The sequence below is a fragment of the Rhagoletis zephyria genome, unplaced genomic scaffold (assembly GCF_001687245.7).
Source record: "Rhagoletis zephyria isolate East Lansing unplaced genomic scaffold, Rhagoletis_zephyria_1.1 Rzeph_scaffold_00375, whole genome shotgun sequence".
NCBI lineage: Eukaryota > Metazoa > Arthropoda > Insecta > Diptera > Tephritidae > Rhagoletis > Rhagoletis zephyria.
In genome coordinates, this window is record NW_016157459.1 from 233,859 (window position 1) to 258,077 (window position 24,219).

The following is a 24,219-nucleotide window of genomic DNA, read 5'->3' on the forward strand; positions in this document are numbered from 1 at the left end:
TTATACACACTTATAGTACATATATGTATGATTAACTAAGTTGGCAACGCTTTTGAATTACTACCCCTTGAATATTTATGTATTTACTATAGATATATACATATATAAATAAAGGCGAAAACAAAGCTAAGTCTCATTTTTTTTTTTTTGGTTTCTTAATTTTTTTTTTAAGTTTTGTAAAACGCTCAAGAGTTAACTTCATTTTTGCAACATGCATGCAGTAAGTGTTTATTGGGATTTTATGATAGGATTAAGTTTGGTTTGGAAATGGCATGAGGGGTAGTGCTAGTAGTTAGGCAGAGTTTTAAAAACAAACAAAAAGAAATATTTAAGCGATTCAAAATTATTTAGCATTAAATTTATAAAAAAAGAGTCTATTAAAAGTGCTAAATACGAAATTGAAATCGATAATAATGAAAATTTTGTTTGAATAGTACTTTTACTAAACAAGTTGTAGTGTATTGTATTTACATACTTTTCGTCTCTCATTAACAAACAATAAGCAATCACTACAAACTAGTTGGTAATGGCATGTTTTCACGACAAAATGAATTATATCAATACTTTTGAGAATCAATCAATTTGTACTACATATTGCTTCTATTCAATTGAATTAGCGCTTACTTATCTTGTTTGTAAGTAATTTTGAAGGAACAAGTTTTTATAATTTTTATAATTTAAAGAAAACGCAAATTTTTAAGTCAAACATATGACAGTTGAAGATCTATGTACATACTTAAATGCTAGCAAATATTTTCGCGTCGAAATTTGCTATAGTAATAAAATTTTCTTTAAACTTCTAATATGTACATATATTTATCGCTATGTATACATGTTTCGATTTAAACTTAATGTTGAAAAATCAAATATTTCAATCAAACATTTTTACGCAAGATTATAAAAGGTTTCTCCTCCAAATGCAACTTGTCTATAAGCAACTATGTTATTTAAACTTATAAATATTTTCCAAATGCATCACAAAAGGAATCAGAAATATCGAAAAAAAACTTTGGAAGTAGAAAAAAAAAGAAAACCACAGCACAAGCCTTAAAATAGAGATACTATTTATTTAACTACATACATACGTTCGGAAGACAACTACGGTTGCTAATTTTGTATTAACTTAACCTATTTTTGAACCAAAACTAGAGAAATTATCAACGGCCAGTTTTGTTTATTAACATAGCCGCCGAGCGTGAAATGGGCCACATTACCAAGGAAGATTTTCTGCAAAATGCACGAAAATACAGCCAAGTAATTTTAATACGTTGTTAGGTCGTAAAACTCTTTATTTAGTTAGTCAGTGGCACCAGCTTATTTATAACGGGTTATCCATCTAGCCCTTGGTAAAGTACAGCCACCCAGCAATTTGACATTACTCATTAACATTGTAATTTTCTCAAGTGTTTGCTATGTATTTCGAACTGCGAAGTGTCGAGGCACACTTGTCTTTTCAGATCGTCTGAGCAGGCCAACAGAGGTTCATTGAATTCATTGACGTACAATGACGGTATTTTTTCTACAGCTAAATATTATCATTTAACAAATTACCAAGCCAATGCGGAAAGTAAGGACGTTTAAGCAATTTACGAAATTCAATTAAAATGGATCTTAGCGAACTCAAAGTTATAAAACGTTTATGCTAAATACAAATATGCGTAAGCATCACTAATTATAAAGAGCATTGCTGCAATCAAAACCAAGTAATACGAATACAAATAAATAAGTAGCATAGAGGAAAAGTGGCAACCGATGAAAAGCTAATAGACGCCGGCTTCTAATAGGACTACAGACAGGAAAATTAAAGTACGCTATAGCACAATAGATACTATTACTTAGGATTTAAGGGGTTACACCACCCTGGAAAAAAAAATAAAAATTTAATATCTTTTCGCTTGAAAAATTCTATCAGTTTTAAGTTGGTTGCCAACATTTTCTAAGAAATTTATAGCACTTTTTCAAAAAAATTTAAAAAAAATTGGTACACATAAAATATATTTATATAGTATTTTCTTTAAGAAGAAGTCAAAATGCTTTTTAAGTGTACATCTTTTATCTTTCTTATGCATTTCCTATATAAAAAAAAATATATTTCTTTGATATCATATCAATATTTAAATTAATATAAATCAAAAGTTAATTTTTATTGGTGAGATATTTGCTCATCTCACTATTTCAAAATCTTGATAAAAAAAACCTCTTCCTGTGAATGCCGAGGTTGCAGAAATAGAGGGCATACGCGAAATATATTTAAGTAAATTTGGTAAATCTTTCCAAGTATTTTTAAACATGTTGCCATTTTCGATCTGTTTTATTTTATTTATTTTAATACTAATATTTTAGAATAAATGTCATCGATTTTAAAACATTTCTTTCTTACAAATCAGTGAAATATATTTATATGTATAATTGAAGAAATATAGTATTTTTGCATACTATATTTTTTTCCAGCAGTATATAGTACGCAGACCCAAAAAATAGTACAATACTATGTATTATAGTACGGTTGGCAACCCTAGTTTTAAGCATATTTTAAGCGCTTCCCCATTCCAAAAACTAAAATACTTCTGTAGTTAGAAATGTATAGAATAGTTCATATTTCAGTAATACATAGTTCATTTTACATGGCGTATGAGTAACATTCTTTCCTGGTCATATTTCTTAAAAAAGAAATTGTTACGCATTTTCATTTAGCTTTAATCAATTTTTTAGCAATCAATTTTCTTCGTTGATAGCTTGATGTTTTTTGTAAAATAACAGGCTTTACACGAAGCAAAAGAATTTACAAAAAAAAATTATTTTTAATTTTTTTCCCTGTTAAAATGAAAATATCTTGAGAAAATGATCTGGTCTAGAAAGACGGTATATAGATCTGTAATCTAGGACCCAAAATTAAGTTTGCGTATTTCGGCGTTGTCTGTTGTAATTTAAAACTTGAAATTTTCCTTACAGTGTAATAATATCAGCCTTGAAATACTATGGAGAATTACCCTTCCCAAAAAGTGCTACTTCGTCATACAAAAAATTTTCACAAATTTTATTGAAAAACACCCTATCTCAGCTGAAAATTTATTGAAAATGTGCTGAGATAGGACGCTCTTCAACCAAATTCTGCGTTCTGGCGTTCTTTAAAAGTTTTCTGAGATAGGGCGTTTTCGAACTGGCTGCCGAGATACGTCGATCTTACACTCATGTGTCGATATGTAGTTTATGTAAAAAAAATGTAACCTATTATTTCGATGGTGTAACCCCTTAAGTATCTGTGCAAATCGCCCCACTGATAGTAATAAAAATTATGCAATTTTTTTTTCAGCACAAAACTATAAATTAAGAGCTTAAGTACAGTTTACTAAATGTAATCGTACATACATATGTACCTGTACGTACATACATATGTACATATCTACAAAGAACTTTAGAGAAGGTGAGCAAAGTTACCTTTTCGGTATCGGCATTTTTGCTATTTTTAACATCTTCGTTGTTATTTTGTGATGTTGCTTGTTGTTGTTGTTGTTGCTGTTGTTGTATTGATGCTGATTGTGCTTGTGTTGATGGTAAAGCTAGTGAAAGTGCTTGTTGTGATGTGGGTGCCGATGATGATGATGATGGTGGTGTTGGTAGTAACTGTTGTTGTTGTTGTTGGTGGTGGTGGTGTGATAGTTGTTGTTGTTTTGGTGGTGCTTGTGCTTTTTCTTGTGGTTGGGTATTTTTTTGAGTAATTGGAGACGACGCATTATTTACGTCGATATTTTCGCTTTTTGTACTTAATAAACTTAATATTTCGATGCCATTGATTGCTTCGGTGGTAGTTGTAGTTGTTGTTGTTGTTGGTATGGTTGTTGTGTCACCAATATTGCCGTCACCATCGACCGACTGAAATATATATATATGGAAAAAAGAAACGAAAAGAAAAAAGGAACAAACGAATTGGACACAAACGTTTGCTGGTGATTTTACTGTGGTGGGGCAAGTGCTGGGTGGGTGCTGGGTAGGTGAATGAGGTGAACGGTTGGTGGTGGTGAATGGTTTGGCGTATATTAGGTGAGTGACCGACCATTAAATACTTAAGTATTATAAGTGTGTTAAGCAATTATTGGGGCGTGATTGAAAGCAAGTGCGTTAATGTGCTTGACAAAGTAGTAGGCGCGCTCAGTAAAAGAAGTGAGATGACAGATTTTTGTGCGAGGGAAAATTTACTATTTGCGTATGTAGTAGTTGTTTATGACAAGTGGTGGCGGCTTTGCAGGTGCATAAGTGAGGCGTAAAAATCATAAGAAATAATAGGTAAACTGAAAATTTAAAGAAAGTCGGGGATATGAGTGATGATGGTTTATGTTTTTTTTTTTTCAAGCATAACTAAGCATGCAGGTTTTTTCTTAATAATTAGCTTAAATATTTCGTATCAGCATGTACTGTATATGTATGTAGGTATTTTCCTTAGAATGCAATAAGTCAGTGACTATAAGTGACTCTTTTTGTGACTAGAGACGATTTGGGTATTCAGTAAGAGAAAATTACAAAAAGTTCACCAGAGATGTTTGATGAAAACAAATAGAGGCAGTCACCTGATAGCGTGTTGCAAATGGTGATGAATGGTTATGTACATATGTACAGTTGCGAGCAATGAAATAGTAGCAACACACATAGTAAAAGTCTCAAAGATTGTACAAAATTAAACAAAATTAAACAAAATTAATCAAACTTCAAAAACTGTTCATAAAAATCTCAAACTTTTTATTCAGAATCTGTAGAAAATTTTCGAATATGCAGTTGTTTAGCCCATTAAATTGAAGTAAAAAGTGCGAGTTTTATGTCACTAAATGTGGCCTTTGATTTTTTAGAACTTTTTTTGCCGAAGGTGTTGCGCATTTTCTTCCATATGAACCAAATCTATTTTTATATGGAAGAAAATGTTCCACACCCTCAACTTGCACTTGCACTGTAAAAACATTGAATGGGCTACACAATTGCACACTCGGAAATTTTCTAAAAATACGGAATAAAAAGTTTCAAATTGTAATGATAATTTTTTGAAGTTTGATTAATTTTTGGGATTTTTGTGCAAGCTTTGAAACTTTGATTTATGTGGTTTTTGTTATAGATCGAACTATATCTTATATGAAATTTATTAAACGTAAATAAATAAACATAAGTTGCAAACAATATCATTTTGAAATTTGCTACTATTTTATTACTCGCAGCTGTATGTCATTTTGCGTGCACAAAGCACTAGCGTGCCATTTTTGAGATCCGAATACTCAGGCAGCGGATTTGTTTCTGTTTTATTTATTTTTTCCTAATTTAATTTTCTTTTAGATTTTAGACTTTATTATTTTAAAAAGAAAAACATTTTGTTTTATTTAATTTAAATTTTATGAAACGTGTTTTTCTAATCTAGTTTTCGCCTTTTTAGGGTAAATAGAAAGCAATTGTCTTTTTTCCATATCTTTCTTTTTGCGACCTGCTCAGCGCCAAATGACAAAGCCATACGACAACTTACTGAACACCAACTAGTCTCAAAATCGATGTTCACCACGAAAAGTATTTATTAGTGACTAGAGACTGCATACTGAATAACGGCATTAATCTAATTTACAAAACTTAGTGGAGATCAGTGACTTACCTTGGCAGTGATTTTCTTCTCCGCTCGATAACGATTATTCATATTGCCCGTTGTCGTGTAAGTTGAACCGCCACCGCCGATTGAAGGACTGTCTGTACCCGTGCGAACACCACCTAAGCCATCATTTTCGCCTATCAAACTGGACGAGTATTTAGATGTTAACGAAGAGGTGGTGGTATTTGTATTCAATGTCGAATTCGTATCGTCCTTACTAAGCGCCGATATTGTTGCACCGGTCATAGAGAGCGCAGCCACAGCAGTGTTGGGCAGCGGTGTGGATGAAGTGGAGGAATTATTAGCTGTGCCCGTGCTGTTTGTCGTCGAGGCATTCGTATCGATAAGTGGCCATTTGTTGCGGCTCTTCGCTTGCTTCTCAATGGAACTAACTGTGGTTGAAGGAAAAAATAAATAAAAAATAATTAAAAATAAAAAATCTAACAACATTCTATTGCATTCATACTATATGAATCCGGGAAGTCTGCACCCTTCACGCGCAAGCTTGCTATCTCATCGTCAATTTGCTGATTCACCACCGACTCATTATCGATCACCAGCAATATGTTCTCTGGCTTGATGTCCGTGTGAATAATGTTGCATTTCGTATGTAAATAGTCGAGTCCTTCCAGCACTTGTTTGATAATGTTGCGTACTTGCCCAATGGCTAAGCCCTGATAGTTATTCTTCACAATCAATTTGTACAAGCTGCAACCAAGCGCCTCGAAAACCAAGCAATAGTGCTTGCCATTAACGCCACGTATCGTAAAGTGATTAAGCAGTCGTACGATACGTTCACGTTTCATATCGAGTGGATCCGCATCGCGTATGGCTTCGAGCAGACGTATCTCATCGGCAGCAGTTTCGATATAATGCGGTGCACTCTTAACCACCTTAAGGGCGACGTATTTCTCCTCTCTAGCGGANACCTCCCCGACAATATTGTGACGGATCTTCCTGCTCCTCATCCGAACCATATAGGCTACTATCCGGTGAATCAGGATAAATTTCCTCTGTGGTGCTCATTGTGCCCCGAGGCTCGGAACTGTGAACGATGGATGACCAAAATTAGTTCATTGTCGAAATATTTTTATACGAAAATAAAGCATTGCAAAAGGAAAGGGCAAATAAAAGCCATTACAATTTTGAGTAGTGCTTGGAAAATCAAAGATTAAATAAAAATTATATCCGATACAGAAACTCTAATAAATAACAATAGGGATTAGACGTAGATTTTTTTCATTCAAACATAGCCACAGTGGTTAAGATTGTAAAATTTTAGAGAAAATCTCGCCGCAAAAAATATCAGATATCGTTTTCTACCTTTTGAAAGTTGCTATTAAACCACTGTAAAGTTTGAATAATCGTATTGCTCCATGGACCCAGATATCGGACGCCAAAGACTAAAATTTCATGAAAAGATTTTTGGAATAGCTTTAAGCCATCCGTAAAAAATAATAGAAGATATTGCGTATTCTTCTTTAGAGATTTCCCTTTCGTTGCTTGAAAGGATCCAAGTGCAAAACTAGAAATTTAGGAAGAAGATCTAAAGAAGTCATGGGGTCTTACTGCGAGTAGACACTTAAACATACTATTTCCTAATTTCAATGATTCCATTTTTTTTCGAAGTTTTCGCCTGTCTAACGATGGCCACCAAACAACGACCATACTTTTGGATATGCGGACTATACTTTTGGGTAGTCGGACTATATACGATTTTAGTCACTATCGTCCCCACACAGCTGTCTTGCAGCCCTATAAAGCAGTAATGGTTTTCGTCAAACGATTCAAAATCTTTCTTTACGGCATTGTCTTCCATAACGAAAAGAATTTCGGCGGAGAGTAGGGAAAAACTCATTTTAAAAAGGGTGCAGGAAAGTAAAATTTCGGCCTTGCTGGGTTTAACACTGTTTTCGCGCAGCAGATAAGAGTTAAAGTGTTTCGAGTTCTTTCGGGACAATGTCAAACAACCTCGGCAAAATCAATCTATTTTACAGCCACTTGAAACTTCCACTAAAACTGCATTCGCTACAAAACTGCATACCCGATGAACCAAAATTACAAACTTATGCCGGATTTCCACTAGGCATTAAATGACGCAAATTTGAATGACAAAGTTGGGCATTAAAAAGTCGGGCACTTAAAAAATGGTCCACAATTTCGTTTCCACAATGCATTTTTTTTTAAATTAAAACATTTTTTGTCATTACCAAATGGAAACCTGTCATTATTTAGTTAATTCCAAGCACTACTCGCTAATAGCAAGCAATCGGAGAGCAATCTCACATAAACAAACACACACACACATCAAAGATACAATTTCTGCTTCCATTTCTGTATCCATTTCGATTTCAAATGAAGCGCCACCCACAGCCAACGGCTCCAAACGAACTGGCAAGAAGTTGTCATCTTCCTGCGACGGCGACAGATATATCGGACGCGCTGGTGAGGCATTTGGTGGTGTCAACAGCTCGAGTTGTTGCTGATGTATCAGCTGCTGCTGTTTAAACTCCAACTGCTGCTTCAATTTCATCTCCTCCTCACGCGCTTTCTTATGCTTGTGATGCGTCTTCTTCGAACGGATCGCAATCAATATAGGACCCGCTGAAACGCATTTCCGTTTCTTGGTGATGCGTTTGCGGCGACGCTTTTCCTCAATCTCAAGCATCCGCTGATTGGCGGTCTCCAGCGCTGCGCGCAACTCTGACGGCGATACAAAATTGAAATCACAAACCAATTCACGCGTCACGGTGGGTGTAATACAAGACGCTGGTGTTGTTGTGGTATCACCATTTAGAGCGTCCACTTCCAGTACCTCAATGCGATCTTCGGTGGTTATAGGCGGCCAATTCGTTGCAGCTGCAGTTAAGAGTTGTGATGTCGCTGCCGTTGGAGTTGCGAGCGGCGCTTTCGCTGATTTAATCCAATGCATGAGAAAGAGGAAGAGCAATAGCGCGCAAAATTTGATCGCGAACATAAATAGGGGATCACTGGCGAGCAGTGAGGTCCAATGTACCAGTTGAGTGCTGCATGCGGTGCAATATTCCACAGTATTCTGATAGGCATCGTAGCAGTGCTGCATCGCGAGCAGCAGTGTGGGCCAGATGTGGTGCATGAGCAGCGCATAGTAGCGTTTATATAGTGCATGTAGCTGTTTCCAGCTTGGCGCGTCTGTTGGTCGACATATTTCAAGCGCGGATGATGGTGCGGCGAAGTCATAGAAGTCCACGCGCTCACAAGTGTTCTGTGCGGATACTGAGGAGCTAATGAGCGCGCTAAGCTGGTGTTGGAGAGTTAATGCGATTTTGTGCAGCATCGTTTGAATATCGTACATTATGATAGCTTGTGTTTTATCAATGTTTCGCTATTATAATCGTTATTAAACTGCTCATATCATTTTTATCGGTGACTATATAGAATGAAATCGATTTTTTTGCACATATTTTTTATATCACGCCGTATAATGCTTTGATAAGGTACGTACAGTGTGTACAGGAATTAGATTCAACTATTTTCAGATCGCTTTATTTTATTGCTAAACTATCAGAGTAGAAATTGTGGTTTTTGGCGACCAAGCCGTAATATAAGTTACTAGTAAACCCGCATGGCGTTAAAACGCCCAAAATTCAATGCCATTCCGAATGCCATATTTCATCAAAACTGTGCAGCCGTTTCTGAGTGAAGAGCAATCTCGCATTGTGCATGTTTTCATTTTCATAGAATTTCAAATTACCCTATACCGATGAAAAAAATTCTTAATTAAAAAAATAAAACTTTATCTAAAGGCTAAGGTCTAGAATTTGACCTCTCATTTTTGAAATTCCTTTTCGAAAGTAAACTGATGAGCTAGTTCAAATCTGATTGCTCGAACAAAGGGCAACAGTCCTAAATAAAGGTCAGGAATAAATACCTTTGAAACCCATTTCGATTTATACCCATCTTTTAATAATTCATCCAACTTACTGAATAATATGAATGTAACTTTTTAAGCACGTGGCAACTCTCTTCAAACATTCGAAGTGTTCAAAGTAAGGATTTCTTAACCTTCTTTCGTTGGACTATGGTATTTTATATTTCATATACTTTTTGAATTGTTTAATTNGCACGTGGCAACTCTCTTCAAACATTCGAAGTGTTCAAAGTAAGGATTTCTTAACCTTCTTCCGTTGGACTATGGTATTTTATATTTCATATACTTTTTGAATTGTTTAATTGAGTTAGACCTTTCAACCAGGTGGCAGCCCTCTTCAAAAGTATTTTCAAGCTTAATCATTGTTAAAAATTTCAAACTCCCTTCGATTGATAATACTAACAATAGATTGGCGCTTACACATATGTTAATGTTTGGCCGAGCTTCTCCACCCATATGGTTGTACATATTTCTCTTACCTAATAAGAGTTTTTAAACGGGTGGCAACCCTTCTATAGTTCAGCTAAGAAACAAAGCTTTTCGAAACCATTTCGTTTGATGTCCAGTTTGTAATAATTGATTTATTTTTTTTTAATAATCTGAATATAATTTTTTAAAAGGTGGCAACTCTTTTCAAAAAAGTAAAACCTTATGGCACATCTGCAGTGCAAGGCTTTTAGTTTGACGCCTCATTTTAGAAAATCGAGCGAACAATTTGGATTTGGTGGCATTGATTACTAAATAATTTGAATTTAATTTTTCATCAGGTGGTAACTCTTTTCGAAAAAATAAAACCAGTTTGCACATCTTGCGCTTTAATTTTACATCCCATTTTTGAAATTCGAATGAACGGTTTTGCTCCGAATGCATATTTTTTTCCAAGGCTTGGGTATCAAATAAAGTAAATTGGATAGCTTTAATTTTAAAATATTACCTTTTTCGATGCAATTTATGTCAAGAATCAGGAATTTATGCAAAGAATCGACTGATGCTTGGTCCGATTAAATGCAAATACAAATTAATTTCAAGAACAAATGCCTTTATAAACTTTTATAATAACAAACAAAAAGAAAAAAATAAAAGAAAAACATAATAAAATAACATAACCTCATTCTAAGCCTAAGCCGATCCTTTTGGCCGATACTAGGCTCGGCATTGGCTGATTTATCGGTCAGACTCCAACCTGAGAGAGTAATATTGAATATCAATTACCTAAACAAAAAATTAAATTAATACATATACGATAGAAAATACCAAACTGGTTACCACCGGTTTTTTGCATATCTCTAGGCGGCTTTTTAGATATCTAGATTTTTCGAATATCGAATAAACCGGATTTTTTGTCGAACAAACCGCTTTTTTCCATTTCATACAAATCTTGGCCTCAAAAAAAGTTTCGAATTTTTCGAAGTTTCCCAGGTTATTTGGGGATGTACAGTATATCATATTTTATTCCAATAAATTAATGTTTGCCGCTTAAATGTTTTCGACGTGTTTGGCCAAGCTTCCGCTATAATTCGTGTTCTGCTTCTTGATGCTCTGACACAAATTATACTCCACCTCCGAAGAAGCTTTTTTATGGCAGAAGTACACTCGCACCGCTAAAAGAAAAAACTTTCTTTGATGTTGCTGGGACCAGAAATTAAACCGTGCACCTCCCAAGTGGCAGTAGGCACATCTAAGCACTCGGCTACGGCGGCAAGAGCACTACTGAAATCCGAAAAAAATTCAGAAAAAATGGAATTAACTATTAAAAGAAGTTAAAGTTTGTTTTACTTTTGATTTAAAAAAAAATTTTGAACTTATTTTGCTTTGTTCTTTTCTAAATAAAATCAATCTTTACTGATAACAGTTTTATTGTAATTTGTTGTCATGACTTCATGCCAACATAAGAATAATTTTCACTGTATGATAACTATGTAAATTAAGACCGGTTTATCCGGTTTTTTCTTAACTTCAAAATCCGAACCCGGTTTTTTTTCAAATAGCAATTTTTCGAATAACTCGAAAACGGGTTTTAAAAGAGGCCTAATATTCGAACAACCTAGAGGCAACTCCACTCAAAAATATATCTAAATTGAGGATTTTTGAATCACTTCCCATTTTATATTATTAAAGTTCATATAAACAAATACATATATTTGCTACATAAGAATGACTATGCACAGAAACGGAACTGTCACTGCAATTATTTTATGAAAATTTGCATTTTTTGTTAATAAACACGAGAAAGATGGGGCTTATTTTTTGAAAAAAATCGATTTACTTAATTTTCAAGTAAATCAACGGCTTGGGCTTCGGTAATCGGCCGATGGTTAGATTAAAACCGAATACAAAATTTCAACAAAATCGTTATAACCGTTTTCGAGAAACCTGTGGTATGCTTTTTTTTTTAGGTTAACCGTGTTATTAGAACTTAACACATCGCTAGATTAATAGAAATTCAAAAATTTCTCGCAGGGTTTAAACTTATACATAGACAAAGGAAGCTCAAATTTTAGTCACTAATTTTCTGTAAAAATTCCACTGTACGCCATCCTTTTGTTGCCGGCTAGAAGGTGAAAATGCATTTTATCATTTCATTATTTTGCTTGAATGTATGTAGGTATTATGTATGTATGCAGAGAGGTGCATATACATTTGTATGTATCTAGATTAATGTTTATGCGTGCTGTGCACTTTTCACTCTATGCACTTATTGTGAAATTTTCTTTGCCGTAATACTCTCGACATTTTTTCACTTTTTTCTTCCACTTATAGGATATGCTGACAGACGTTGGCGCTTACGTTAAGCAACGACGCAGTTTATTGTTATTGTTATTATTGTTGTTGTTTTTTGTTGTTATTGAAATTCACATCGAAAACCGCCTGCGCTGAAGTTATTATTATTTTAATTAGCTATTTATTTATTGCATACACTTGCTACTTTTCATACATATGTGCATATTAGTCATAAATAATTATAAGTTTTACATTTGTGCACCGTTAGTTTGCGTGAAAACAATTTACGTTATTGTGTTAAACAGTTAGCCTTTTCAGTAAAATTATTTATGCATATTTTTTTTTGATTGTCGAAGGTTGTTTTTTGTTTTTTTTTTTGTCTTTGTGCGTTGACGCATTCTTCGCAATTTCGTATGCACCCGAGGATCGTTAGCTGCAATCACTTTACGAATGCTCGCGTTTTTTATATTACCGCTGTCAAAGAAAAAAAATCAATTTCGAATTTAACACCGTTATAAATGTTGTAAGCGCAATATTTTTTAATATATTTTTTTCCCGTATTCCGCAAAGTATCCGCAAAAAATCCTGCTTACATAATGTGCGCTTTCGAGCGATTTGACCAATGCCAGCGCCTTCAACGATATGTGTACGCGCGCACGACCAAGCACCGAAAATTATGAGAAGTAGTAGCTGTTTTTAATAAAATTCTAATATCACTTCTCTCGGCTTTTTTTGTTGTGCTTCTTTTAATGTTTTTTTATATATTATTTTTGTTTCTATTGCGCCAGCGTTTTATGCTTCTCAGCTTGTCGCGTTATTCGTTTTGTCGTTATTTATTTCGCATTTCTATTTATTTCATTTTTTTTTCATTTTATTTTAGCATTGTATTTAAATTTTTCTTAATTTTATTTTTTCGCACGTCATTTCCAACAGTTTTTCGTAATACTTGCTAAAAATGCCGTCAATTCTAGCCGCACAACAACGAAAACTGTTTTGCCATCAGCAGTCAGGCAGCGCGTGAGAGCGGCCACAACAGTGAATTTGTGAATTTTGTATACATATAAGAAAAATAAAGAAAATATATTATATTGCATATACGAGTACACTTTACGCCGCTTTGTGTAAAAATAGTTGCCCACTGCTGTGACAAAGGCAAAGGAAGTCTCTACGCAAAGCGGTCGGAGAAATGTGTGAAAACAAAAACAGCTGCGCATAGCAATGCATACACCACCAACACCACCACCATCAGCAGCACCATCGTCACCAGCGCCATCCCTATGAAACGCGCGCAGCAGCACCCATTTGTTGGCTGTAGACCGTAGGTCGCGCGGCAGTATGGTTCACTAGAGTGGCCAGCGTCGTCATCGTTGTCATAGTCACATACAGTGTTGCCACGGCCATTTTTTTTTGTCATATCAAAACTTCCTACCAAAATCAATCAAAACCTATCAAAATTTTCTAATATTTTTTTTAATGTCAAGTTTATTAAAAATGTAGATAACATAACATTTAAAAAAAAACTAAATCACAGCTGGTACAATAAAATAAATTAACTACCTATAACAATTAATTTTACTACACAGACTTACACAAATGTTTGTCTCTTTACACATCCATATTATTATTTATTTGCCCTTCTACACAGACTTCGATTGCGAATACTTTCGCCTGAAATATAGTTGGGTATGTGTAGATTGGCATACTATCTGGAATTTTGGTCCACATACGCCTGCCCTGGTACTCTCGTCGTCCATCTTTGATCCGTCGGTATACCATGCTCGGGACTTTTCGTCAATCATAGTTAGTATCATTTCACGGCAGTCCCTTTCAGGAATTCTAACCTTGTAGGGTTTGTAGAAGGATAACTCGGGACTATCCAGTAATGGCTTTAGAACCTCCAAATGACCCCGAAGATCCCAAATTTTCTTGCTGATCATATTGATCGGTCGTAGGGCGCTCCAGCAGGCTTCTTTTCAAACAGAATTGACAAAGGAGGGATATCTGTATTGACACCAAGGGCGTCCGTTGGACAGGAGCCCATAGCTCCTGTAATGGCCATGCGGACCAGTCGGTGCAGCTTGCTAAAGGTGGAAACCGCCTTTACTTGCGTAGCTTGTGGTAACCAGGCCAGTGCCGCATGTGTGACAATGGGTCCTACAACCATATTACCTATCAAAATCCAATCTAGCCTACCAACCTACAAAATGCCCAGGAAAAGCCGACGTTTGGCAACACTGGTCACATCTATGCGCTTTGTGTGTGCATTTTATATGTAGTCAGTCAACGTTGGCGTCATCAACTCAACATACTACACAACAACACAGAGGCGGTTCCAATGACTACATTTGTTTGCATACGTGTATGTTTGTAGCAATTCCACAACACAACATAGTTGGCATAGATTACTTTGTCGAGGGCAAAACAGCATTGGCCTCCACTAAAATGAGTGTATGCAGCGCCCTCTGGCGGTTGGCTTACGCTTAAAAGTTCAAAAATTTGTATATGTATGTATGTAGGTTTTGTATTTTATATTCACGCATTCATACTTTCTCACTCTTAATAAGTGAAAATTCCCCTGGCTATGCGCCAAATTCAAAAACAATTCATTGCACATGCGAGTATTTATAATCGATGCAAGTTGCCAGGGTTCACTAATAAAACCATTAGCTAGGAGGTAACTCTATAGACTTGGTTATACATGTATTTCGGAATAAGAATGTTGCCTTCAACATACATAAATACATAAGTATGTACGAGCAAGTAAAAAAGTTCTTAAATTTAGATAGCTTTGTTATAGTTGGCAACCCTACACACATTTTATTTTATACCCTTAGGGAATTATTACACATATTTAACAAAATTTTTTAAGTGTAATAATTTTGCTTAGGTGGCAACCTTACTCATAAATATGTTTGGACTAAAATTTACTCCAAATTCTTGCGTATTACACCAATACATATTATATTATGTAACTTACTTGATTTCTTTAAATACGTTTGTTCTTAAATAGGTGGCAACCCTCTTTGGTATGATCAAGTTCTTCCATCTGTCCAAGTTCTTAAAAAGTTTTCTTTTCATATGATTATATTGTTACATACTCAGCTTAACTTAAGAATGCATGTAATCTATCTTAAATTTTTAAGTAGCTGGCAACCCCTTATAAAATATATTTTGTACAGCAGAATTCTATTGCACAACTTTTTTCCAGTTGGCATAGATATTATGTATTTTGCTGACAGTATAACTTCATTCATTCACTTTTTTAACCTTTCTAGATGGCAGCGCTTGGACGCTGTAGCCGAATGGTTCCAGATGCGAACTACTGCTCCGCTTCCTCTGCTTTGAGGAACATATAAAATAGATCGGCGCTTTCACAACATGAATCAATACTTTAATATTTACTAATATTAGATACCCAAATGAATATTATTTGTAGTTAGGTGGCAACCCCTTTATAATCTTAACGAATGTAGTGATTTCTGAATACCATTTGCAACCCATATTATATTATTTTATTTAACTTACATATTTAACCTTATTTAAGTTTTTAAATAGGTGGCAACCCCAATAAAAAATTTATACATACTGCTTTCTCAGACCTCTTTCTTTTGATACCAATATTGCTACTACTATTTTCAATATATTCTTTACTGATAGAAAAATGTTTTGTAGTTAGGTGGCAAACTTTTTTAAAATCTTAACGAACATAGTGATTTTTAATACCTAATCTATTTTCGCAATTTGGCAAACTCTACATTGATTTTAGAACCACGGTTTCTTCGTCAAATTTGCTTAGAAATATACATAGAATCTTTCTGTGCTAAACGTGTATAGTCGACAAAATCTCCCATACAAATTGACCCGCCCTAATGTACCTTTAGTTATTTGTTTGCACGTGCGCTCATATTTCGCAAACATACATCCATACATTTGTTTGCATATACATATGTGCCTACGAGTACATATAAGCAAATACTTTATACCAGATCCGTCTACGTTCTCTTGAAACATTTTTTTGTTACACAGTGTTGCTTTTGTTAGTGACGCGAAAATTGAATATGCTTTGTTTATTTTCATTTTTATTCGCAAATTCATTTATTTACATTGCTCAGATGGTGACTACTTTCTGGCTGCATTTCAATTAACGCTAGCGGCAAAGCGAAACCCACTACCTCCTCCTGCCCACATACCTTTTTGTACGTTTTGTACAGAATGCGAGGAGGTAGTCAGTTGGTAGTTTTCCCTTTAGCTCATTCTTTTGTTATTGTAGCATATAGTATATTTGATTGCCTGTCAGTTTTTGTGAACCTGTCAGTCAGAGTTCAAAATTTAAATGTACATTTTATATTTCAGAAATTAAAAAGTGGACGTAAGGGGTGTTAGCCACATAGGGTGGAATGGGATTTTTTTTTAACGAATTTCGGCGAATAAATAGTACCTTTATCTAGTCCAATAGGCCATTGGAGAAAACCTAAGGATTGGCGCTGGAACTAAATTAATGGGTCATTAAGAGCCTTAAAGCATATTTTCTGCTTTTTTTTAAGGGAAAATTGAAAAAAACTTTCGCCTCTCCGGTTGCTCGATTTTTAACCACAAGTTCTATTATTTACCTTCCCTCAGCTTCTGAGATCGTAATAACATTTCACGACCACTTCTACGATTTTGTCAGCGGATGGTAGCGAACACCATAATTTTTCACGATTGAGAGAATACAAAGGTTGCACTGAATTTGACAGAATCGTTGCTTGCATNATCATTAAGAGCCTTAAAGCATATTTTCTGCTTTTTTTTAAGGGGAAATTGAAAAAAACTTTCGCCTCTCCGGTTGCTCGATTTTTAACCACAAGTTCTATTATTTACCTTCCCTCAGCTTCTGCGATCGTAATAACATTTCACGACCACTTCTACGATTTTGTCAGCGGATGGTAGCGAACACCATAATTTTTCACGATTGAGAGAATACAAAGGTTGCACTGAATTTGACAGAATCGTTGCTTGCATGACGTCACACTGGTGCAACTTGTTTACGTTTTCCTTGCAACATTTTTTCTTCTTCTTCCATTCTCGCTCACGTTTTGGCATTTCTCTCTCGCACGTCACACAAAAGTTATTCTCAAAAATCCTCTCTGATCGGCGCAATCTTGTATTCTATCATTCTTGATCATTTTTATTAAGTGAACATTTTCCATCGCATGCTTTTCTTTGGAATATAAGACTGTTTCTTAAATAAACTATGCCCTTTTCTTAGTACTTAACTTATCCATAACTTTTGCATACATACTTCGTTCATTTCTTCAGCGAAAAAACAATGAAAGAGTTTTCCGATTTCTACTTGCGATATTTAGATCCGNATAATTTTTATTAAGTGAACATTTTCCATCGCATGCTTTTCTTTGGAATATAAGACTGTTTCTTAAATAAACTATGCCCTTTTCTTAGTACTTAACTTATCCATAACTTTTGCATACATACTTCGTTCATTTCTTCAGCGAAAAAACAATGAAAGAGTTTTCCGATTTCTACTTGCGATATTTAGATCCTCCTTATAAGGCTTAGGGCCATTTTCCTAGGTAGTTTTTTAAATCTCGCATTCAAACACAATTTAGAGAATAAAATGTATAATGTATACATATATAATAAATATTTAATACATTTTATGTTTAGAGGGCAGATAAATTTAAAAGCCTACTTGAGAAAGCGGCCTTTAGTATAATTTTTAAAGCAACTTGTGCTCGGAGGATGGACCTATTACGAGGCAGTGGTGTTCCGACCATGTTTTTGGCATACACACACAAATATAACGGTTTAGAAATGCTAATAAGTGCTCTATTAAAGGAATCGCGATTAAAGAGATATCGCTGATTTACTCCTAAATAGCTAATTTTTTTTATTTGAGTATTTAGCAACTCCTAAATACCTAAGTCTTGTTTACTTGAATATTAGACGTCTCTAAATATTAAGTATTTGAGTATTTAGTACCCAAACTGGTATATTTAATACGAAAGTACTCAAGTAAAAACTTGTAAAAATTATTTTTAAGCATAATCTGTGCACATTCGATTTACACCTTACAAAAAAACTACGAATAACTGTTATTTTTGATCGAAAAAATAAAAATCATAATATACATATGATTAAAGATGATCAAAAAATAAAGATCACAAAAAACGATTAAAAAATGATCGAAACAATAAAAATCATAAAAAAACGATAAAAAATTATCGAAGAAAAAAAATCACAAAATACCGATTAATTCATGATTTTTATTATAAAAATCATAACGGTTACGGTCCATGGTTATTTAGCTTTAGGAATAATATCTTTTACTGGACATTTGCAACAATTGATAAATCTGACTTTTGACCGGTTTTTCTGCATAAATACCCGTATGTGCGCGTCGCGTGTTAATCTTTTAACTTACTTCCTAAAACCGTCGTGGAGTGAATGCAATAATGCAGTGTGTATGTAGGTACATATGTATATCCTAAACTCGTTTTCTCTCTATGTTAGCGACAGTTCCTTTTAGGTTAGATTTGTTTGCCCTCAAGAAAAGTGTCGACTTTATTTTGACTATGAATACTTGAAGGACTTTAATCATTTCAGCTCTGTTTGCTCACTATTACAGCTAGTTGCGATTGCGCCTAATCAGTACAGCGTCTTACAAGCTTAGCTGATGGCTATCTCTAATGTCGATTAAAATCGTTCAGATGGCTGCAGTGCCCTTTAAGAAAGCTCGTCTAAGCTTGGACCCATAAGTATAAAATCATTTCGAGTTCTCGTGACTCGGCACCCCCTTCTGACCATTCTTCTCGGTGGATCTAGAAATTTTGCTGATGGCAGTAGAAAGCAGATTCCTTTAAGCAGACAGGATGATTGATAGCACGAAGAAAAGCTACTGTTACAGTCCATGCCTAAACTTGGAAGCTCCACAATTAATAACACTGTACGGACACTAAAATAACACAATAAAACGGCGAGACATTTAAACTTAAATTTGTGTCGTAGATTGCGGATCTGTACACCATTTTTCTAGATCAGGTAATTTTCCCCAAGATATTTTCATTTGAATGAAAAAAATATATCAAACTTTAATACGGAAAATATTACTCATACGCCATGAACGAGTATGTACAAGTGCGTCCATGTACGATGTGGCGTATGAGTAACATTATTTTCTACTCCTATTTCATACCAAAAAGTATTGCACATTTTAATTTGACTATTCAAAGCTTGTTTATTAGTCCATCGATTTTCATCACAGATTTATTATATTTTTAATTTTTTCCTCTTTAAAGTTCGATTTTTTTTTAATAAAAATATATAAAAATTCTGGTTGAATTAAGGAATTTGGGTAATTGAAAAATATTTTAGAGGAAAGAACTTTAGGAAGGTTATAGATTGAAAATATTTTAAAGAGGGCTGAAGGCTAAGAGGGCTTGGTGAGTTTAAGTATGTTGAGTTCTATTGAAATAAATCGGACACTCAGCAAAGCCGGTGGGGAAGAACTAGTAGTAAATATGTATAGAAATAATAAAGTTCTATTCGCGCAAGTAATAATATCGTTGGTTTTGCCCGTATGCAGCTCTCAAGAAAACGATCAAGAAAAAATTTTATACATATTTTTACATTTTTGATACATATATTTCTGTTGCAAACCTAGGTTGCCTTGTGCTATTTTTTCATAAAAAACTTTAGAAAACAGTAGTAGCAAGCGTAGCAAATTCCTTAAGAACTGCGTACTGCCTTGAGGAAATTTGACTCAAGAAAATTTCTTAGCCATTTCTTGAACGTCATTTTACATGGAGTTTTTGCTTTTCTTGAGAGCTGCATACAGGCCTTTTGGGTCAAAAGGTAAACGTAATGTTTCTCTAGAGGTGTTTGATATTTATAAGCATACGAGTTATTCATTACAATTCTTCTTCTGGACATCTTCATGCTTAATTTACATACAGCTCAATAATTCTGTAAATAAGTATACATATACATATATGCCTAAAAATATCCAACGTTTGCAAACCAATATAAGGTTCTGCACATTTCTCCAAACTGGACTCGTTTCCCACCAGATCTCTAAATCTGTCATACAACATATAGTGCTCATTATAAGTATACGACATCGACATATTGATAAGGTTGACAAATATTTTTTCTAAAAACATAGTTCATATAAATTTGCCTTTGTACAACAATGGAAAAAAATTACTTTCCAGATTTTTTTTTAAATTTTTGAGTATGCAGTTTTATAAAAAAAAAAGTAATGATTATCACTGTACTTTTTCACGAGCACATTTTCATTAAATTTCGCAAACAAAAACCGAGCGATAGCATGACTATTGCTTTAGCTAATGCGCCTAAAACTATGCCTCTATGGCAATTGGCATTGTTATTCGCATTACGGAACAGTGTTTATATTCGGTACTAAAATTTTAGGCGTGGGAATAATGCCGTTAGTCTTAATATTGAAAACCTAATATTTACACAATTGTAATTAAACCAACAACTATTGATGACACTCAATTTTCAGCACTAATTTTTATCATCCTCACATATACATACATATATATCGAGTACGGGTAAACAAAATAAACTAGTCAGCCACTCCAAACAATCAAGCTCACACTTGCGCACTCCCATTAAGTCCATATACATTTAATGAAAGCATTTATTGCATACTTACAGGCTAATGATGCCACGCAACGCCGGCATATCTCGGCGACGATTCAATGGTGGCGACATGGACAACGACAAAAAGTCCTGCTGTCGGTCCTCATCGATGCTGGTGTTAAAGATGCGCGTTGTCGGCAAATAGCCAATCTGCTGGAGAAAATCATCGCGATACGAGAGCTTAGTCGACGACTGCGACGTAGTGAGTGGATAGTGTGTCCCGTGTTGAGTTATACCCACACCACCGCCGCCGCCGCCGCCGCCACCCGTGTGACGATCAATGGACGATTGCTTCTGCATGCCGGCGGACGTTGGATGATGGTGGAAGTGTGTATGGAAGTGATGGTGTGTCAAGTAGGTGCTATGGCTGCCAATGCCGCTACCAGCGCCGCCGCTGCCAATGCCGCCAATATTGCTGCCACACATGCCAATGCCACTACCAGCGACGCTGACAGCAGTGCTAACGCCGCTGCTATTGACGCTCAATGGAGATATGATTTTGTCATCGAAACTGCGTCGAAAGCTAAAGCCTTTAATGGTGCTATAGTTGCGATGCGTCAGCGGTGTGGTGCCCAAATCAATAGAGGCGGGACCAAGCAACTTCATGTTGCTCAAGTAGCTCGATGCATTATTGCCGCCACTGACGACACTCATACTATTGCTGCACCCAAAGCCGCTGCTAAGCGGTGTGCTGGTGCTTAGTGCGGGCGAAATGCTAGTTAGGTGACTATTGCTGCCGGTGAGTAGGGAGAGACCAGCTGTGCTGCTGCCGCCACCGCCACTACTGCCTATACAACTGCCTATACCGCCGCCGCCGCCACTGCTGCTGTTGCTGTTGCTACCACAACCACCACCACCATAGGAAGAAAGACTGCCCCCGATGGAGAGACTTTGTAGTGGACTTAACGATTTTCTGGTATTAGCGCTGCCGCCGCTAACGCCTCCACTGCTACAGCCATAAATAGATGTGTTGGCCGAGTGACTGGATACCGAAATGGCCGCCAGCCCATTGGTGAGCGCGGCGTAGCTACCGCTTATGATAGGACTACAGCGTCCAGCCGCTATTGCGCTGCTACTAACCGCTGCGCACACGCTGCTGCTGATGGGTGTCATGGCGTTGGCGATGTTGTTCGAGATCGAAGATGCGGGCATGCTGCATATTATGGTGGGCGGTGGTGAGAGTTGCGAGACCAACGATGGCGTCGACGAGGAAATGCCACTGTCGCCGCTGCTGCAGAGCGTGCTGCCAATGCCAATGCTGGCCAAGCTGGCACAGACATTGGCACTGCTGCCGCCGCCGACGACGCCACCACCACTGAGGCTGTGCTGCGGTGACGATGTTGAGGTCGTTGTCTCAATTGTTATCGTATTCGAGGCGGACAGTACCACGGGTGGTGCCAGTTTAACAGCTCTGATTTTTTTGCTTTCTCAATAGAGGTGGCCGACTTGTTTGTGGCCGACTTGTTTTTTTTTTTTGTTTTTGTTAAAGTTTTCTTAAATTGATTGGTGTTTTTTTCGGTAAAAATCTTAATTTTTCTTTTAGTTATCCTTTAATTTGTGCCTTTGTTGCCTTTCACTACACACAAGTTCCGCTGCTGCTCTTGTACCACTTCCTGACTATACGATACTTCAATTTCCGCTATTTGTCTCCTTGCTTCCTTCCTTTTGCTGCTGCTGGTGCTTGCTTTTCGTCTCCTCCGCCTGCACCTCCTTCTTCTGCTCAGTTAGCTCACACTAATAGTTGTCGTTGCTAGTCGTCGCCAGTGTTGCCAGCTAGCGGGCTATATCTCTCTGACCGCACGTTCGTTTTGCTTTGTTGTTCTCTGTGTGTGCCGGGCTGTTGCACTTGCATGTGACTGTCTCAACGACGCTGGGATTGTGGCTGTGGTTGCGGTTGTTCGTGTTCTCGTTATTGCTGCCACCGCATTGCCTGCTAACAACAACAAAACACCTCGCCACAGTAACAACAATGCCAGCACCCGCCGAAATGTTGATCCGCCTTGCATGCCATTGAACTATGCGCCTTCCGGCCAACTGCTTCAAAATTTTTAATTCAATTCCGCTGACAATTCCAGATTACTCATACGTACTGTTGAACGTTGGTCGTTGATTCGCCTGTGCCTTTTGCTATATGTATGTATGTATATCGTACTTGCGTGCGGCTTTCCTGTTTTGTGTTTCGTTCGTTGCCCTGTTATAGCTGCGTCAGTGTGTTTGGGTGTGTGTGTGTGTATGTGTATGTGTGCCTGCGTCCCCTAAATGCCTGATATCCTTTGTACTCACGGCGACTGCACTGGCAGTTGTTTGTGTGTGTATGTATGCGTGTATTTTCTTTTGCTTATCTGCTTTGTGCTTCAGGCAACTGCACTAAAACGCCACAAAGTATGCTTTGAAATTTTTTTGATCACTTTTTATGAATACATTTTTCGCGTATAAAAATTAGAAAATTCCCTATGAATGATGTTCTCTTTTTAGTTTTTGTTTTTATTTTAATTTTATTTTAAAGCTTTTACTGCACATTGCAAACTGCCACAGTTACATATAAACACGTTCAGCACATTCCTTTCAACTACTTATTTATGTGTATGCGTTCACTTATGTGTGTCGGTATATGTATGCCTTCGATACTTCACATGGGGGAATTTTTCATATGTATATTTTCCGCAGCAATTTTTCACACTTCTTTACTTTTTTTATTACCGAAAACTTGCACTCCCATTTTTTTCCGTACTTCGCTAAGCTTAACGTTGTGATTGGTTACATATTTTTACTATTAATTTAAGGTAGAAAATTTTGTTTAGTTTTATCTCTTTTTTCAAAATTTTTTCTCTGGCCAAAAGCCTGCCTTTGCCAGCCTGCCAGCCTTTTCGTATGTCGTCTTCGTCGTCGACTTGCTTTCTGCGCTCTGGCTGCTCTTTTGTAATTCAATTCAGTTCAATTCAATTCAGTCCAGCTCGATTGCTTGTTCCATTGCTCTGCGCTGCTGCTTTCAAATGTCAGTCAGCGAAGTTTCCACTCTGTTCTCCATGCTTTGGCACAGGCACACATACATACGTATATACAAACATACATTCCTATACGTACTCGTACAAACATATTTGGGTCTGACAGCAAGTTGCAATGAGTTTCGCCTACCATCGGCACTGCGCATGATCGATAAATAATGAAAACAAACAGAAGTTCGCCTGTATTTGCACTTCTGAGTTGTTGTGATTTTCTCTGTTGTCACTGTGCCATTTGGTTGTGTTGTTGTTACTCACTTTTTTTGGTATTTGGCACCGCACTTTGAAGTAAAACATTTTTTTTT

General features: G+C 36.2%; 1 protein-coding gene across 1 annotated transcript in view; it reads right to left on the reverse strand.

The window, feature by feature from the left end:
• Positions 1–23,847, reverse strand: part of LOC108359326 (uncharacterized) — a 25,249-nt gene extending 1,402 nt beyond the window's left edge. The window contains 5 exon segments of the mRNA XM_017611148.1: positions 3,392–3,873; positions 5,624–6,009; positions 6,084–6,546; positions 6,548–6,662; positions 20,926–23,847. Coding sequence (XP_017466637.1) covers positions 3,392–3,873; positions 5,624–6,009; positions 6,084–6,546; positions 6,548–6,662; positions 20,926–22,064 — 2,585 coding nt within the window. The 5' untranslated portion in view covers positions 22,065–23,847.
• Between the last annotated feature and the right edge of the window lie 372 nt (positions 23,848–24,219).